The sequence below is a fragment of the Panthera uncia genome (genome assembly GCF_023721935.1).
Source record: "Panthera uncia isolate 11264 chromosome C1 unlocalized genomic scaffold, Puncia_PCG_1.0 HiC_scaffold_3, whole genome shotgun sequence".
Lineage (NCBI taxonomy): Eukaryota > Metazoa > Chordata > Mammalia > Carnivora > Felidae > Panthera > Panthera uncia.
Genome location: NW_026057584.1, coordinates 101092684 through 101111531, shown reverse-complemented (window position 1 = coordinate 101111531; position 18848 = coordinate 101092684). Strand labels below are relative to the sequence as shown.

The 18848-nt window shown below is 44.8% G+C and overlaps 1 protein-coding gene across 2 annotated transcripts in view; it reads right to left on the bottom strand.

Moving 5' to 3' along the window:
• The window catches only part of CFAP221 (cilia and flagella associated protein 221), a 102032-nt gene that overhangs the window by 78337 nt on the left and 4847 nt on the right, over window positions 1-18848 (bottom strand). For both annotated transcript variants that reach the window (XM_049616214.1, XM_049616213.1), the window contains 4 exons: window positions 18162-18262; window positions 11037-11123; window positions 10793-10891; window positions 8782-8882 (listed from right to left, as the gene is read on the bottom strand). In XM_049616214.1, the coding sequence (XP_049472171.1) occupies window positions 8782-8882; window positions 10793-10891; window positions 11037-11123; window positions 18162-18262 (388 nt within the window). The remainder of the gene's footprint in view (window positions 1-8781; window positions 8883-10792; window positions 10892-11036; window positions 11124-18161; window positions 18263-18848) is intronic.

Genomic DNA, 18848 nt, shown 5'->3' with positions numbered 1-18848 from the left:
GTACCTTCTTTCTAACTCAGGTATAGCTGGTCGGTGCGCCCTTCACACAGAGACTCTTTCCTGGCACAGTTCAAAAAAGGACCTGGTTGCTGTCTATGCTGGGCATCTGCGCTGTCGATCTTTCCCTCCAGTGCTAGTTTAAGGATGCACCTTCTCCCATGGCCCACATGCTTTCAACTGTAGGACAGTGAGAGAACTGAGTTTTATTCAGACATCCTACTCTGACTTTGGCCATTCCCACACTTTCTAAAATGAGGCATGAGGTTCAGTTCCTAAGGAAAAGAATCCTTTGGTAAATTCTTAAACTTGTGTAAAAGTTCCAGAGGCTAAAATATCCTGGCTTTGGAATGGTGCAGCCAGGGACAGGTTCTACTGGTGTTGTTAATGTGACCCTGTGGTCTACACAGCATCTGTATCCCTGAGATAAACTCAAGAGTTCCACTTGCTTTAGATCAACATGGCTGCTTTGTCTATGGCACAGCCCAGAGTGAAAAATGGGAAGTGACAGGGAATCCAGGGGAGGACCCAGGTGACTTTCACATAAGCTTGTCTAAAGCACACTAACCAAACAGTCAACAGAGTCAGCTTGGGGCAAGGAAGATCAGTTGATGCTCCATGGAGAGAACAACCGGTCAACTGACTGGGTTTGTTCCAGATTTCAACCAGTTATTTGGTAGCAGGTTGGCACCGCTAGAGAAACCACAGAGTATGATGAATTAATATGAATTGTTTAGAACCACACAAATGGAAAGATACCGAATTTCAGTACCTAAAAGCAGCAAGTTCTTCTTCACTTGCGCATATAGGAAGGGGAAAATCGTATTTTATCGACAGCACTCTCTAAGATATCACGTGATCACGGAATTTAATCAGCCAGGGTGGTGAGACTAATTATAAAGCAGAATTTCAAACTACAAAAGGGAAAGAGAGTTGAAAGTCCTCTGCACCCCAGTGTTTGATTTAGAGATGTTGGACAGAAACCAGAATGCAACTTTTGGTTATTTACAGAAGCTGTCAAAAATACATTTTACCAGATCTCGAGCCACCATGGTTGTTTATGGGTAGCTGGCAAATGTCCACGTGGGATTTTATCTCAGCAAGGAAAATTTACAACCGTCAAATGCAGCCAGTGGAAATAGGGTTGATGAATATATGTGAGTCTACTTCATGACCTTGTGGAAAATGTGTGAGGACTATCCCGTCCTCAGAGAGGCACTATCCAGGCCAGACTTGCTTCTCTCCAGAAGCAACCTCAAAGTAAGAAAGCAAACTTGGTGGTATTAAATGCAGGCCCTGTGATTTCTAGCCATTCTGTCTAAATTGATTCTATAGGCAAAGGGAAAATATACCCTCTGAATCTACCTTCTGTTTGGATTTATATTTTCCCATCACCTTTGTCTTTGTAATTTTTCTTTAGCTGTAGAAATGGCTGCTTTACTCTAACATTTACAAATCTAAGTGCCCATTGGAACTCTCATACATTGGCAGTAGAAATTAAAAATGGTGCAGCCACTTTGGAAATTAGTTCCACAGTTCCTTGAAACACTACACATAGAGTCCCATATTCCCTAGCAATTGTACTCCTAGGTATACACCCAACACAACTGAGCACATGTAGCCACATAAAAACATGCACACAAATGTTGCATTATCCAAGGTGGCCCAAAAGTGGAAACAATCAACATCCATCAACCGATGAAGGGATAAATAAAATGTGGTACCGGCACACAGTGGAATATTACTTGGCAATAAAAAGGAATGAAGTGTTGATACATGTTGTAAGTTAGATGAACCTGGGACACATGATGCTAAGTGAAAGAAGTCAGTCACAGAAGACCACGTAATGTATGCTGCCATCATATGAACGTCCAGGATAGGCAAATTTATAGAGACAGAAAGTCGGAGTCTGCTTGAGACTAGGAAGTTTGAGGGGAAAAATGAAGAGTGGATAATGGGTTTCCTTTTGGGGTAATGAAAATGTTCTAAAATTGATTGTGGTTATGGCTGCATATACTAAAATCCATTGAACCATACGTGTTATTTTATTATTTATTTTTTTTGAATGTTTATTTATTTTGAGAGAGAGAGAGATAGAGAGTGAGCAGGAGAGGGACAGAGAGAGACAGAGAGAGAGAGAGGAGACAGAGAGAGAAGGAGACGAGAATCTCAAGCAGGCTCCTCACTGTCAGTATGGAGCCTGACACAGGGCTTGAACTCACGAACTGGGAGATCATGACCTGAGCTGAAACCAAGAGCCAGACGCTTAACCAATTGAGCCTTCAGACGACCTGAACTACACATTTTAAATTAGTAAGTTTTATGACATGTGAATTATATCTCAACAAAACTTGTTTTTTTGTTTGTTTTTTTTAAGTATAAATGCCAAGACAAAAGAGCTCCTGATCCTGGACTTACAGCCACACCCTCCTCCCTGCCCTGCCCCTCTGTGCACTTGCCACTGGGCCACTCTCCCCAGCTGGGGCCCAGTACCTGCCTGGCTGTTCCAGAGCTTCACACACGCCCCTTAGCTGCTAGCCCAGCTGCTCAGTGTCGGAAGGCCACCTTCAACTTGGCCGCCGCCTTCCTGCTCCAAGCTTCTCATCCCGATTTCTCTATATGCTGTCTACCTTTGCTCAAGTGTGAGCCAACCCGTCTGGGTCTCACGTGTGTGTTACTTAGGTAAAAATCTCTTGGGTGATGATGATGATGATGCTGGCGATAGCTAATATGAATCAGGAGCTACATGCTAAGCACCGTTCTGACTATTAGTAAGTATTAAAAACTTACAAATGTTGTTAACTATTAATAAGTCCTACTTTAACCTGCTTAATCCTCCAGAACAACTTTAAGAGGCAGAGACTCTTACGCACTGTATTTTACAGATGAGGATTCTAAGAGGCAGAGAGAGGCTGTCATTTTTCCGGGTCACACAGCCAGCATGCAGCAGAGGGAGCCTGGAGTAGACACACAGACAGAACGGCTCCAGAGCCATCAGTGGATCCATGCTGTGGAACCCGACCCTTGGCTGCCTTGTCTCTTTTTCAGTGTTTTTGCTGAAAGTCCTCAGAGGCCAGTCAAGTAACAAAAAGGAGTGAGGAGCAACTCACATACAGCCCTGTGAGGTGTTAAGGAGTGGTGGGGACTGCGGTGAGCTGGCAAAGGCACTGCCCTCTAAATAGGCGGCTTCAGGCCCCCCCCCCCCCGGGTGGCTCAGTCGGTTAAGCATCCAACTCCTGGTTTTGGCTCAGGTCATGATCTCATGGTTTGTGAGATCAAGCTGCAAGTTGGGATCTGTGCTGATAGTGAGGAGCCCGCCTGGGATTCTCTCTCTCTCCCTCTCTGCCTTTCTCTCTCTCTCAAAATAAATACATAAACTTAAAAAAAAAAAAAACAAAGAGGCAGCTTCTGTTTTATCTCCATTAAACTAACCGTGATCATGCAGGACCGTGGGCCCAGTATTGCTGGATCTTTTCTTTTTTTTTTTTTAATGCATTTTAAATGTTTATTTACTTTTGAGAGAGACAGACAGCATGAGCAGGGGAGGAGCAGAGAGGCGGTGGGGGGACAGAGGTCTGAAGCGAGCTCCACGTTGACAACAGTGACCCCGTGAGGGGCTCGAACCCATGAACCGTGAGATCATGACCTGATCTGAACTTGGATGTTTAACCAACTGAGCCACCCTGGCACTTTTCTTTTAAAAAAAAAAAAAGTAAAAATCTAAATTTTTATGTGAAATCTTTTGATTTTTAAATGTTGACAGCGAATTTTTAAAAAAAAACAAAACAAAACTGTGCGGGCCACCACCATCTGAACGAAACCAAACAGGTCAGCAGTTTAATTAAATCAGAAGCTACAAATTGGGGGTCAGCAGGTCCAATTCAGAGTGGATGAATGGACGCATGAATGGATGGATGGATGGATGGATGAATGAATAAATGAAGCAATGACAAGGTGGGGACTAAAAACAGTCTTCAACAGACAAGCTTTGGTGGACTTCGTTCTCTTCCAACAATCTAAAACCTCCTTAGAAAACCATGCGGGGATTTAGGTTTTCCATGAGGAGGCACAAACGGAGAGGCCGAGGATGCAGAGCTAAGGTGGGAGCAGAGAGAGCCAGGAGCAAGACTGCAAGCAGTCAGGCGCCCCCATCTCTAAAAGACACCAAGACAGGTGGACGCAGGGCAGAAGGAGGTGCTGACTGGAGTTGCCCCGGTGCATAGAGGTGGCGGGGGGGGGGGGGGCTCACACTGAGGCAGAGAAAGAGCCAGAAGCCCACTGCCAGAGATGTCCCAATGGGCCGCACAGGTGAGGAAATACTGTGATAAGAACAAAAATGAGGCCTCAGGGAGACTGGTGGTCACGAATGAGGCGATCGCTTCTCATGGGTCTGAGCAGCAGCTGGGAACAAGTCTCCCCTTGTAGGGAGGAATATTTCATCACCGGTAATATTTAGAATTGTTGGTGTATGGCGCTATTCAAAAGGAGTCTGACTTCTAGAAGGTTTTGTCCTCTTCAAATATTTTTCCACGGGGGCGCCTGGGTGGCTCAGTCGGTTAAGCGTCAAACTTCGGCTCAGGTCATGATCTCACGGTTTGTGAGTTCGAGCCCCGCGTCGGGCTCTGTGCTGACAGCCTGGAGGCTGCTTCGGATTCTGTGTCTCCCTCTCTCTCTGCCCCTCCCCTGCTCATGCTCTGTCTCAAAAATAAACAAACACTAAAAAAAACAAAAAAACAAAAACAAACAAAAAAAAACAAACAAAAAAACCCCACAACACCTCAGTTCAGAGATATTCTCCTCTAGAAAATCCTGTCTGAGCACTTCCCACCCCCTGTCCCAAATGCCCTCACTTCCCACTGCACTGGGTTAGGTGTCCTTGCTCTGAATACACCCACATTAGACATTAGGATTGTCTGCTTGGTCATGATCTCAGCTCTTAAGCATCTCTGTGTACTCAGTACCTAACATGGTGCGTTGCACCCACTGGCATTCAGTAAACATCTAATGAATGAATGAATCCCAAATAAAGAACCCACCCAAAGGGTACCTTCAACCCTCAAGGTAGCCTAGAATGAACAGAGAACATGTGAAAGCCATTTCAAATCCTTCCCTCCTGCCCTATAACCAGATGTTTTTAGATTGAACGAAGCAGAAGACAGTTTGGACAGTTAACAGTTGTTAAGTAAAGGGCATAAAGCCTTGGGAGGATACTGCCTGCTGCCAGTATGTGTGAAGGAAAAAAGGAGCATGCTTATCCTTTGACAGAGTTTTAAAAAATTCACACCATTATACACAGTAACTCAGTTTAATAAACTGTTTAGCTGAAATTTTCATTCTGATTATAAATGAAGGGAATTATGTACAAAATAGTTTGGGAAAAGCTTCTCAGTAAGTTGGTAGATTTATGTATTAAGAATCAGACTAATGTCTGCACTATAAGCTACATTGTTTTCACCAGTTTATTAAACCATTGTTCTCAATTCCTTTTTTTTAACTTTCTTTTTTAATGTTTATTTATTTTTGAGAGAGAGAGAGAGAAAGAGACAGAGCGTGAGCAAAAGAGGGCAGAGAGAGAGGGAGACAGAGAATCCAAAGCAAGCTCCAGGCTCTGAACTGTCAGCACACAGCCTGACACGGGGCTGGCACCCATGAACCATGAGATCATGATCTGAGCCAAAGTTGGACGCTTAACCGACTGAGCCACCCAGGTGCCCCTGCCATTGTTCTCAATTCCTAAGCTTGGCTTATGACCCAAACAAAAAGTAATTTGAAATTTGTGGAGGGAAAAAAGGAAAGAAAGAAGGAGGGAGGGAAGGAAGGAAGGAAGGAAGGAAGGAAGGAAGGAAGGAAGGAAAGAAGGATTCAAGAACTAGGAAGTTAGATAGTTCCTACTTTTCTACCACTTTGATTTTCATAAAAGTCACTATAGTCACCCATTTAAAGGAAATAGCTATATTTGGCCTCAAAATGCATAGAGTGAGTGGGTCCTGCCAGGAGGGACTCAACTTTGCAGAGCACTTAGCACTGACAAGGACTGGGTGAAGACAGGAAGGGTTGAAGAGGGGGAGAGAGGAAATACTGGGATAGAGCTCTGGCAAAATGTGTTCCGGAAAATAAACAGAGGGCTGAAGAGCAAGGGGGCAAGAATATATGTCAGTGAAAATGTCAAAATCTGATAATACCCATCGTTCAGCAGTGGTATAGGCAGAGAGGAATTCTCCTGCGCTGCAGGTAGGCGTGTGAATGGGCATAGCCATTCTGGAAAACAAGCTGGTGTTACAAAGTTAACAGTGAACTTGTGGTAGACCATCCACTTGTAGATGCATACCCTGGAGAAACTCTAGAACATGTGCTCCACACCACGTGCAGGGATGTACATCAGCAGTGCTGGTCAAAGCAAGGCACCTGGGTGGCTGAGCATCCGCTTTCAGGCTCGGGTCACGATCTCACTGTTCATGAGTTCATAGTTCAAGCCCCGCATCGGACTCACTGCTGTCAGCACAGAGCATGCTTCTTCAGATCCTCTGTCACCCCCACCCTCTGCCTCTCCCTCGCTCATGCTCTCTCTCAAAAATAAATAAAACGTTAAAAAAAAACTAAAATAAAAAAAAATCGTGGTCAATCCATTCAGTGGACACCAACTCTAGCTATGTGAGTTAACATGGCGAAACCACAAAACCCTAATGTGGAATAGAAAAAGCAAGTTGCAGGAGAACTTACATACAGTAAGATTCCACTTATATAAAGATCCCACACTGGCAAAACGAAACAATGTGTTACTTAGGGGTGCATGCGTATGTGGCAAAACTACTAAAATACATCAAAGAAATGATTATCACAAAAGTCCAAGTAGTAGCTGCAAAGTTACTGGTAATGTGTTATGTCTTGAAGGCAGTGTTCATTATATTATTATTGTTTAAACCTTACAGAGCCCGACGCGGGGCTCGAACTCAAAGACCGTGAGATCATGACCTGAGCCGAAGTCGGCCGCTTAACCGACTGAGCCACCCAGGCTATACACATGACTATATATTCTTCTGTGTGTATTATTTATTTGTAATTCTTAAAGAATTTGAGAAAAAAAGTATAGACGGATGGAGAGTCAGAGGTCATGGGAAGGTGTGTGGGCTGGGGGGCGGGTACAAGGAGAAGGTTACACGTCGGCTGAACTAAGGCCACTATTTCAGAATTGATTTGGGGGTTTCGCTCAAGGATGCCAAATGGTACTACAAAGGAAGGGCCATGAAGCTATACATATTAGTCTATAAGCGCTCCCTCATCCCAAAGGGTTCAGCTGGCTCTCTCTCTATCTAACCCTGCTATCTGGTCATTAGCAATTTGTACACACCCTGCTCAGTGCTGCTGCAGGCACTTGAACTTGCTTTCACCCCCAAAGCATGCTGAAACCCAGTCTTTGTTCACCATCCGGACCTATAGCAAGAGACATCTAGTATCTGCCAGCTACTGGGTGGATTAACACCCTCCAGTGGCTAAATCACCTATAAGATATAGTCCAGGCTCTCTGCTGCCACCATGCCTTTGTACGTGCTATTTCCCCGCCTCAAATGTCATCCTCATATTCTACCACCCTATGGAGTCCTCTTAGGACAACCAGATGTCACCCCCAGAGAAGTGAGGAGTAATCACTCCCATTTCTCCAGTCAGCTTCATCTTCTGGGCCTATATAGGACCCCAAACGTGTCTCTAATACATATAGCACTTAGCGATCGATGTAATTAACTGATGCCATGATTCTATCCCCATTAGACTCTGAGACATTCAGAATCAGAACCTTTGTCGATTTACCTTTTTGCCATGGGTGATATTCAAAGTGTCAATCAATCGGGACTTCTGGGCAGCACTCAAGTAGAGTGGCTATAAGGCTGAGGCCATGTCCTGCAGATGTCTCCCCCCGACCCCCAAATTGCCAGGTATCAACAACTTAGTGGCTGAATCATTAAAAGGTGGCACAGAGGGCAGGAAAGGGGCCAGGCAGCTGGGATGGAGGGACGGGAGCTCAGGACAGTATATATTTCCCAACCAGTATAGAAGTATTAACAACTGGCATGGCCATTATATAGCTTTATCTAACAGCTCAGTATCCATCTTTTTATATCTTTAGGGACAGGTAGAGATATTTAGGTATGAGTAGTAAATATTTAATAAATATTTACTGGAAAAAAACAACAACAGGTACATGACACGGGAGACTATTTTCCCAATAAGACAGGGTCGAGGAATCTGAGACGTGGCTTGGACAGTAACTTTCTGTTCTTTTTGCTTTCCCATCCAAAGCAGAGTTTGGTTAATGGATGGGCACAAAATCCAAGTTGGTCCAATAAGACTCAATCCTGGAACTTTTGCTTGAACATCCCCAACCCCTCCAGTCCCTCCAACCCCTGTTGCCAACAGTGTTTAAAGCTTCTGGCAGCTTTCTTACCCCTGTGAAGGGGAAGCCTCTTGTGAAAGAAGCCTGCAGAGAGAAGCAGAACCAAGAAATGGAGAGAGGCAGGTTCCTGAAAGCTGATTTAAACCCCTAGAACCAGCCATGCCTGAAGATCCACCTTGCAGCTTTCAGTTAAATGGCCCAATAAATTCCCTTCCTTGCTCACGATATTGTGACATGGGCTTTTGTTTTTGTTTTATCTTTCTGACTATTAAGTCCAGGCTAACTCAGCTAGAAAAATACAAATCTAGGAAAAATACAAATCTCAGTTTCTGTTATGCGTATCTCTTAACTTTTCATGACCTATGACATTTTGGTAGGTCATCTTGGTAACTCACCTTTCACCAAGGAGAACATTTGATAGATTTATAAATGAGGGAAAGTCCAGTGTGTTCATGACAGGATAGGCATGGATAGGAATGAGCAAAGTGTCATCTCCCTAAAATTAATGGGAAAAAAAGTCAAGTTTATCATACTGGAGGCTATAATTTTCAAAGGTGAACTTGTAGGCACTTTATTGCTTATGTTGTTTTCTATCGTTAAAAATATTTCCTTAAGAAAGCTGAGTGCTTAAACAGAACATTAGACATACTGAGCTTTCTTAGCTATAACCAAAATGTAGGCGATTCTAAGCACATTTCAGTGAAGCGATATTCACTATTACCCAGGGGAGATGACGCCTTTGTGTAGACACAAAGACAGTAATCTATCGGCTTCTATTTCAGAAAATTAGAAGAAAACACAATCGGCAGTAGCCTGAGAGGAACAGAAACCATGATGGCAGCAGCTGATCCAGATGGCATCGAACAGTAAACAATGAACTGGTATAGGGCACATCTACTTCCGGCCCTGCCTAACGTATGACCTTGAACAAGACCGTTAACCTCTCCAGGCCTCGATTCTTCCTTTGCAAAATGGGAATAATTTCGCCTTCACTTTAAAGGTATTTAAAAAAATTTTTTTTTTAATGTTTATTTATTTTTGAGACAGACAGAGACAGAGCATGAACAGGGGAGGGGCAGAGAGAGAGGGAGACACAGAATCTGAAGCAGGCTCCAGGCTCTGAGCCATCAGCCCAGAGTCCGACGCGGGGCTCGAACTCACGGACCGCGAGATCGTGGCCTGAGCTGAAGTCGGACGCTTAACCGACTGAGCCACCCAGGCGCCCCTAAAGGTATTTTTAAGAATGAAAGCCGGTGCTGGCCTGGAAGAGTTAAGAGCACTGAATAAATGCAAGTATCATTATTAGCGCTACCATTAAGTAGCAGCAGACGTGCTGTGGCGCTCTGTACGCCTGCCCTCGAGATTTGTATTCTTGGTACAGATACTCCTTCTGAAAGCAATACTCTAATTTTTAGTTGAGCTTTTTTATTTTCTGTTTAAAAACTGAAACTCACTGGGGCGCCCGGGTGGCTCAGTAGGTTAAAGCGTCTGACTTCGGCTCAGGTCATGATCTCCCAGTAAGTGAGTTCGGGCCCCACGCTGGGCTCTGTGCTGACAGCTCGGGACCTGGAGCCTGCTTCGGATTCTGTGTCTCCCTTTCTCTCTGTGCCCCTCCCTCACTCATGCTCTGTCTCTCTCTCTGTCTCTCAAACATGAATAAATGTCTCAAAAATTTTTTAAAAATGAAAAAAAAACTGAAACTCATTGATCACTAAAACATACTCTTCCAGTTTTAGTTATGAAAAACTAAATTTAGTTCACCCGAAGACTTCTTGACTTGCAAGAGCCGGACGTGGGAGAGCAAAGGGAAGTGTCGGGGTGGGGGTGGGGGGGACAGTCTGAAGAGAGGGATTGACAGCACGTGGAGCTGGGCTCCGGCTGGAGGCCACGGGACGAATTCACTGGCTTAGAAGAGGCTCACAGGGACTCACATGGCGCAGCCATCTGGGGTCAGGCCACACAGGCGCCCACCTCCCTGCAGACCCCCAGGGCTGCCTCTGAGGGCCTTCCCACAGGACACCATCCGGTCCCTGGGGTTTATAATCACAAATTAGGGGTGTTGCTAATTTTGTAACCTAGCACTTAAAGGAGTATGTCGAAGCTACTTGAAAAAGTCCTTATCAACTCCTAGCGCTACACGATAAATGAGGTTTCTAGGCCAGGGCAGGCAGGAAACCTACAGCAAATGATGTCTCACGGCTCTGCCCTGGTTCTTTGTGGCTCTCACACCTGAGGCCCATGTCACTGGACAAGGACCCTCGTACCACTCACGCCAACTGCCCAAGGAACACACGCACTGGGTGAGAACTTCACTTACCGTATCATTTCTTCATTCTTCCCTCAGGATGGAAGTCTTGACATCCTTCTGCCCCTTACCCCAAAAACACCAATTTTAAGAAAACTTACCTTACAGTGAACCCGAATGCAGTCGTAATAGTATCGCCACTCATCCGGAGAAAATGTAATGGTGATTGTGAGGGACAAGCCAGGGACAAGGTGGTGTTCCTAGAAGACAAGTAGGCTGTCATGGGGACAGGCCCCAGAGCACACAGACAGCAGGGCTGTACCCCATCCCAAGCGGACCTACCACCCAGAAAGCCACAACCTAACAAAGAACACAGTGGAGAATAGGTAACCGGACCACACTTACCTTTTTCACATACTTGATCTGAAAGTATTTGGTTTGAGGGGGTAAAATATGCACATGTGTGTCTTCATTGGAAATATTGACCAGATGCTGCGAGAAACAGAGAAGCATTCAGAGAAAACATGGTCTTATGTATCTGCGTACTTACCTCCTCATTTATTTAGACCTTACCTTGTTCCTGAAGGGATTTGAAGAGATAGAATTTATTGTTTAACTTTCAAAAAGATTTGAAATGCATCACACCCCATTTAAAGAATAATAAAATAAACACAACCCCATTTAAAGGACAATAAAGCACACCCAGGTGCCTTCTGCCCAGATTAGGGGCTTTACGAGAGCCTATAGCCCCCAGGAAGCTATCTGCTTAGGCACATGTCCCTCCTCCCCAGTCCTGACCAGTTACCTGTGTGCCTTTTTGTTGAACTCTGTTAACCTCAAAAACAAAACTGCCAGGGGATGCCTGGTGGCTCAGTCAGTCGAGCGTCTGATTTTGGCTCAGGTCATGATCTCACCGTTTGTGAGTTCAAGCCCTACATCAGGCTCGCTGCTGTCAGCCTGTCTGCAGAGCCCGCTTTGGATCCTCTGTCCCCTCCTCTCTACTCCTCCCCTGCTTGCAATCTCCCATAAATAAACAAAAATTTAAAAAACAAAACCAAACCTGCCAGTCATCTTGCCAGCAAAAATGGGTTTATTCAGAAGCAGCAGAGAACTGCAAACCAGGACGTGCAGGCTACCGAAAAACCCATACACAAGTGCCCAGACTAAAGGAGAGGACTGCTCTCTTATAGAGGAAAGGGGGAAAGGGGGAGAGCAGTTATAAACAAAAAGTCCATTGGGGTAAACTCCACTGGAGTTTGAAGTATAGGAGTTTTTCACTGGTTGAGCTGTGCCGGTCTCTCATTGGCTGGGCTGTTGCTAGGGCAGGAGGAAAACCTTCCTTTTTCCTGCTGAGATAGTAGCACAGTACCTAAGGTACATCTCTTCCTATTGGGTGTGCAATTGCAGAGTGGTGGGGGCTGAGAGCTCCCCCTGCTGGCCACCCGACTCCTCTCAGAACCAGGTTGCCTTTCATTACGGAATTTTCACAACTCCATTTAGGCCTGTGACTCAACTAAGAAGAAGCCAGCCACCCGGTCATCTCCCACAGTTTCTGGAATTACATGCCACTGGTGCTGGGGGCCCAGCAACACTTAGGTGGTCAAAAAAATCAGGAAAAAGGCCTGTGGCTAGGACAGCCTCCAATCTATCCCTGGGGCAAATGGGAAAGATGTCCAGGTTGGGAACTCTCTGCCCATGAGGTAGGACAATATGATGGACAAATTAACTCGGTCTCCAAGTACAGGTGTCTTTCCTCCTTCTGCTTGAGATGGGACCAAGAACTTTGGAATCTGGGGGTTTGGGCTTCACCTGGGCAAGGAACAGTTAAGAGGAGTTTGGTTTCCAAAGTCTAGGCCAGAGGCTGGGCCTGTCACGGGGCCCATTGTCCAACACTGAAGCCCTAAATTAAAATTCAGATATTACTTCCTGATGACGTTACAGTAGTGTTTGCATTTGTTAAAAGTTATTCTTTGTCACCTCTGAACATGCCTAAAGTGACCCTGTGTTTTGGCATATCTTTTCTTTTTTTTAATATGCTAAAAGCCTTAAAAAAAAAAAAAAAAAAACAAAACAAAAAAAGTTCTCCAGGCCACTCCTGACCTCCAAGGAGCCTGCAGAGGGGCAGTTTTGGTGAAGGTGTGGGCTCCTGGGGCCCTGCTCTTGAGAGGGGGTCTTTCAACAGAGATTGGGGGGACAGGTATGCTGGGACCCAGGATGCCTGGGGCCTGTGTTCATCACACCCAGAACCCTGGGGTGGTGGGACCTGCCTGGAGGTGGAGAGGTAGCCATGCAGCCCCAGGACCTGGAAGCCTTGACAAAGAACTCAGCCCCCTGGGGCGCCTGGGTGGCTCAGTGGGTTGAGCATCTGACTTAGGCTCACATCATGATCTTGCAGTTCATGAGTTTGAGCCCCACGTCGGGCTCACTGCTGTCAGAGCAAAGCCCACTTGGGATCCGCTATCCCCCTCTCTCTGCCCCTCCCCTGCTTACATTCACTCAAAAATAAACAAACATTTAAAAAAAAAAAAATGAACTCTATGCCCATGCTTGTCATCAAAGGAAGCCCTCGCGTTGCAGTCCAAGAATTGGGAGTAGAGGTGGTTTATATTGTCTGTCACTTAAAAAAAAAAAATCCAGTATGAGGATAGGGCAACAAACAAGGGTGGTAGGGACTGCTTTTACTGTGTATCCCAGGTGTGTATTTCTTAGAAGAAACCAGTAATCTGCACTCTAGGAGTACTTAGTGCACACTGCAAGATCCTAACCCAGAGTCCATACTCCAGAGGTGGCTACTAAAAGCACTTCAATCCTGTTCACCTAAACTGACACTAGAGGGTCTTCAATATAAGCATAAGGGATGTTCAGGGTATACGTACTAACTAGGAACATCATACAGGCATTCCTGCTCTTAAACGAAAGGCACAGGAGAACCTGGTGAGCCCAGAGCCCAGTGTCCTTTACAGTGACCTCCAAAGACCCAGGACTCCTTTAGGTCTTGCGTTTTGCACAGCACAAAACATGTTGTTAGCCCGTTGGAAGGGTGGCCAATCTTACCCACAGATGCTCCTGCATCTGCTGCCAGCAAAGCTTCCTTGCAAGGAGCTAATGGCTGGGCCTTCCTGGAGACTGCGAGTATGGAAATTCCTTGTTGCCTGCTTGCTAGTAAGTGTCTTATGCGTTGCACAATTTCTTCTTGGGCCTGTTTGCATTGCGGCAGATAAACCTGGTAGTGAGGCTGCTGGGAGGGGACTGGTGGCTCCCATCTCCCATCGGGGTCAGATTATCAATATGCACCTGGCAATGAGACATAACTTCATGGACTTAGGTCAGTTTGCAATCAGCCGCATCACGGGCTATAGAGAGGTCTGTCCTCAAAGCTCCTGACGTGGCTCAGCTGTTCCAGTCTTCCTGAATGGGAGGAGACAGAAGCTGGCTCTCCCGAGACTGGAGATGTGGCCAGCACCTGTGGGTGAGGGCCCAGCCACAACTTGATTTTAAAAAATACAGAAGCGGCGGGCGCCTGGGTGGCTCGGTCGGTTGAGCGTCTGACTCTTGATTTCGGCTCAGGTCATGATCTCGCAGTTCGTGGGATCAAGCCCCCTATCAGGCTCTGCACTGACAGAGTGGAGCCTGCTTGGGATTCTCTCTCCCTCTCTGTCTCTACCCCTGCCCTACTCGCACTCTGGGTCTCTCTCTCAAAATAAATAAATAAACATTTTTAAAAAAGTAGAAACCTGATGCTTCCTCCAACCTGAGTGTGGCAGAGCAAATTCAAACACGCCCACTACTCATTTGTAGGTGAAGCCTATGCTTTGGAACTCAGGAGATAATATCTGCATTGTCAAATGAATAAAAAAATAGCAATAAGAAAATACTGAATTAATTTCTTAAATAATTAAACAACATAGATCCCATTTATGATCATAAAAGATGTATTCTTTGGCTATACATTGCAGGGGGGTGGGGAGGATCTTAAAGGCTGCAATAGGGAATTGAAAACTAAAACTATTATTTCAGAAAGCCTGAAGCAACTGTTAATTTATGTAAGATAAGTCTGTATAGGCTAACAACTTTGTTTTGGGCTGGCCACGGCAACACTGCTTGTCTCATGAGAAAATGCAGTAATGATTTATTTAATAAATATAGTTTCCCAAACAAAATCTTTCTTCCAAGGGGGTAAAAAGAATTTAAGAGGGCTTTGTTTTGAGAAACACTATTTCCAATTTTGAAGTAAGTTGAAGCATTGATCTCAATATGAATCCAAGCGAAATGCTTTCAATCCTTTAACCAGATCTGGATCAATCTCAAATGTTAATGAACAATTTATTGTGGTTTTAAACCCACATTCAATCATTCCATTCTTGGAAAATTTGCATAGTTTCCTGTAGCAACACCAAGATAAAAACAGAGCTGGATTTTCCCCGTGTTTGGCAAGAATCTCAAGGTAATTGCCTTAGGCTTCCGCTTAACTCTGCTGGTGGAAACAGGAGGCTTGGCTCTCCCAAGATCTCCCAGAAGGCTATTAAGATGAAATCATTTTTCACATGTATCTATTCCTGTTTGTACAAAAGAGATGATCTCTATTCTTCAACAGAATGAAGCTTTCACCTCCCTCCCCAAACCTTACAGTCTAAGTAAACCAGATTGCACGCTAGTATCCAAATTTGCAGCATGGACCCTGAACCTCTCAACGTCTTCCTTTATGCCCTGAATATCCTTTTCCCACTTCTCTTTCCTTCTGGGCTATATCAAGTGGCTTCTCCTCCTCATGCTTATCTTTTTGTTTTTAAGATTTTCTTTTTTACGTAATCTCTACACCCAGTGTGGGGCTCAAACTTATAACTCCAAGATCAAGAGTCACATGTTCTGGGGTGCCTGGGTAGCTCAGTCAGTTAAGCTTCCGACTCTTGACTTCAGCTCAGGTCATGATCTCACGGTCCGTGAGTTCAAGCCCCACGTTGGGCTCTCCACTGACAGTGTGGAGCCTACTTGAGATTCTCAATCTCTTTCTCTCTCTGCCCCTCCATCCCTCTCAAAAATAAATAAATAAACAAACAAACAAACAAAAAAAGAGTCACCTGCTTTACCAACTGAGCCAGCCAGATGCCCCACAAGATTTTTTTTTTAAATCATGACCATCCTGGCCTAAATATCTTCAACATCATTAGTCATTAGGGAGATGCAAATAAAATGTGCAAATACACAAAAATACAAATAAAGTAGTGAGTTGAACGGTGGCCTCAGGAAGGCATGTTCATATCCTAACACCTGGAGCCTGTGAATGTGACCTTATTTGACAAAAGGATCGTTGTGGGTGTTATTAAGGACCTTGAGATTCAATCATCCTGAATTACCCAGGTAGGCCTCAGTCCAATAACCTGTCTGTGTACGAGAAGAGAAGACAGAGAGTCAGAGAGGGCCATGGGAAGGCAGAGGCAGAGAGTGGAGTCATGTAGCCACAAGCCAAGCAACACCTGCCAGAAGCTGCCAGAGGCGAAACTACATTCTCCCCAAGAACCTCTGGAGGGAGCACAGCTCTGCCGACACCTTGATTTCGGACTCTGACCTCCAGAATAAATCTCTGGCTTACTAAGATCCTCAATTTGTGGTTATTTGTTAGAGCAGCCACAGAAAACTAACATACCATATAACCCAACAGTTCTACTCCTTGGTATACATCCAGGAGGACTGAAAATAAGTCCACGCAAAAACACGTACACAAGTGTCCCTAAGAGTGCTATTCATAGGAGGCTCAAAGTTGAAACCCAAACGTCCATCGGATGAATGGCTAAACAAAACATGGGATAGGCATACAATGGAACAGTATTCAGTCATGGAAAGGAAGGAAGTACTGATAGATGCCACAAGTCGGATGAGCCTGGGAAACATTAGGCCAAATGACAGAAGCCAGTCACACAAGACTACATGTTATATGATTCCACTTATATGAAATGTCCAGAGTAGTTAAATCTATACCAATGGAAAGCAGATTAGTGGGCGCCTGGGGTAAAGGTAGACTGGGTGAAGGAATAAGGAGAGTGAGGGTGCTGGGGGGGGGGGGGGGGAGTGAATTGTTTATTCATTAATTATTATAAACAGCGAGGAACTATGAAAGATAATTATTTTAATTCTACCCTACCACCGTTGAGGCAGCAAACCTAATATCAGGAAAAATAAGCTTCAAAATCAACTATTAACCTTTGATGCTGTGTTCTAAAAAATGTGTCCTCATTAGCTGGGGGGGTGGATTTCCTATTCACCATTTTAAATTCTAACCCTTTTACCAAGGGGAAACACTTGGCACCTAACAGATTTCTCTCCGGATTCATTCTCTCTACCCACTTTGAGGCACGAGGACTCACGGAAATGGCGTTATTTGTTGGGGACTGCCTGACAGAAACCTGACTTCACTTCCTGACGGCTTGGCCATGTGTCAGCTTCTTCTCCTTGCCCTGAGCAATCCAACACAATACTTGGACTTCTTTCTTAAAATGACCTACTCTAAGACATGGCTTCTAAGAATGCATCACGTCTAAAAGTAGAGACTCTTGAGGCATCTGTTGACAGAGCCAGAGGGGGGAACATCGTGTACAAAGCCAGAGTCTCAGAGGGCCCGTGTGAAGAGAGCCCACCTCTGCCCCACTCCCAACACATGCACAGATGCCATTGTGGCTCAGATCCAGAACCCAGTGGGAGTAGTTCTGAGATGTCCTGCTCAGTGTGACTTTAGGGGGTCGATGTGAGGTCATTGAGGTTGTAGAGGTGACTTAAATGTTCAGGTCCCTAGAAGCATAGAAGTTAGGGATGCTGTGGCCACCCAGAGCCCACCCCAGTTTGAACATGCCGTCGATGAAGGGCACCCACGAAACTCTGTGGTGGACTGAAGTCCGTCCTTTCAACTGTCCCTTCTGGAGCCTGTCCAGTGGAGCTGACCCTTGCCACCAGACCCAGCTAGAATCTCTCTGGTCAGAATGGATGAATTAGGCATGGGCATCAGACCTGAACAGGTGGAACAGAACCCTCACCAGAGCCTCTTAGGAAAGGGATACCCCTTTCCCTGGTGGTGTAGGCTTGGAGCAAGCAGGCACTGGTTTAGAGGAAGGCGGCCGAAAAGTCAAAGTCGGTCTCTATCACTTCCTAGCTGTGTGTTCTTGAGCCAACTATTTAACCTCCTGGAGTCCTGGTTTCCTTGTCTATAGACTGAGAGTAATAGTACAACCTCCACAGAGCGAGTGTAAGGACGAAATTGAATCATGGGTGGCACAGGGCACCCAGATCCTAGCCCCTAAGAGCCAGTTAGCAATGACACCCATTCAAAAAGAATGCCGTGAGGAGCCTTTGGTAGGAGAAAGTAGCTTGTCCAAGGACACTGGTACAACTTTAAAATTTCTCATCCTAGAACCATCTTTCTGGCCCAATGGACATTCGTGCTTCTGCAGATTACGCTGCTGTTTAAATGAATAATATAGATGCAGAACATTCACGTCATTTCATTACTATGATTAGTTATCCCACTTAAAAAATACCTACCAGAATCTGTTGGTGTTGTTCTTCTACTTGATAGCCTCCAAAATGCACTACGCCAGGTTTTGCCTGTATGACCTTATTATTCAGAAGTTTTGCATAAACCTCTATAAAAGCAATGTAAACAAGTACATCAGGAGATGAGACATAAAAGAAAATCTTAAATAAAAGAAGATCCTGTTAAGGTGGGCTCTCTTTAGGATATTTTAAGCCTATGAAAGTTTCAGACAGAGGATACAGATGTGAACCAGATTAATGATCTATTCCAAATGAACTGTACTGCTTCTCCCCATTTTTACACATTGTTTGGGAGATATTATCATCACAATACAAATTCACATGTACTGTTGACCACTTAGTGAAATAATCTGCTCTTCACGTTTTGTGCAAGTCTTCAAAATAAAATGCGAGCTTGTAAAAAGCACGCGCCTTATCTTTGCTGCTCCGTATAACACCAAGATTACCTAGCATGCGATAAATATCCAAACACCAAGTGTTAGTTTTCTAATGTGTGTTTAACTGTTATTATTTCATTTCCTCTGGATAGAATTACAATGTGATAGAATAATTGTAAAGCTCTGAATAGTTATCGCTCTGGACAGAAAAGTCTCCAACTGCTATTACTATAATGTGAATGTCTTGTCTTTTTTCTTTTCTTTTCTTTTCTTTTCTTTTCTTTTCTTTTCTTTTCTT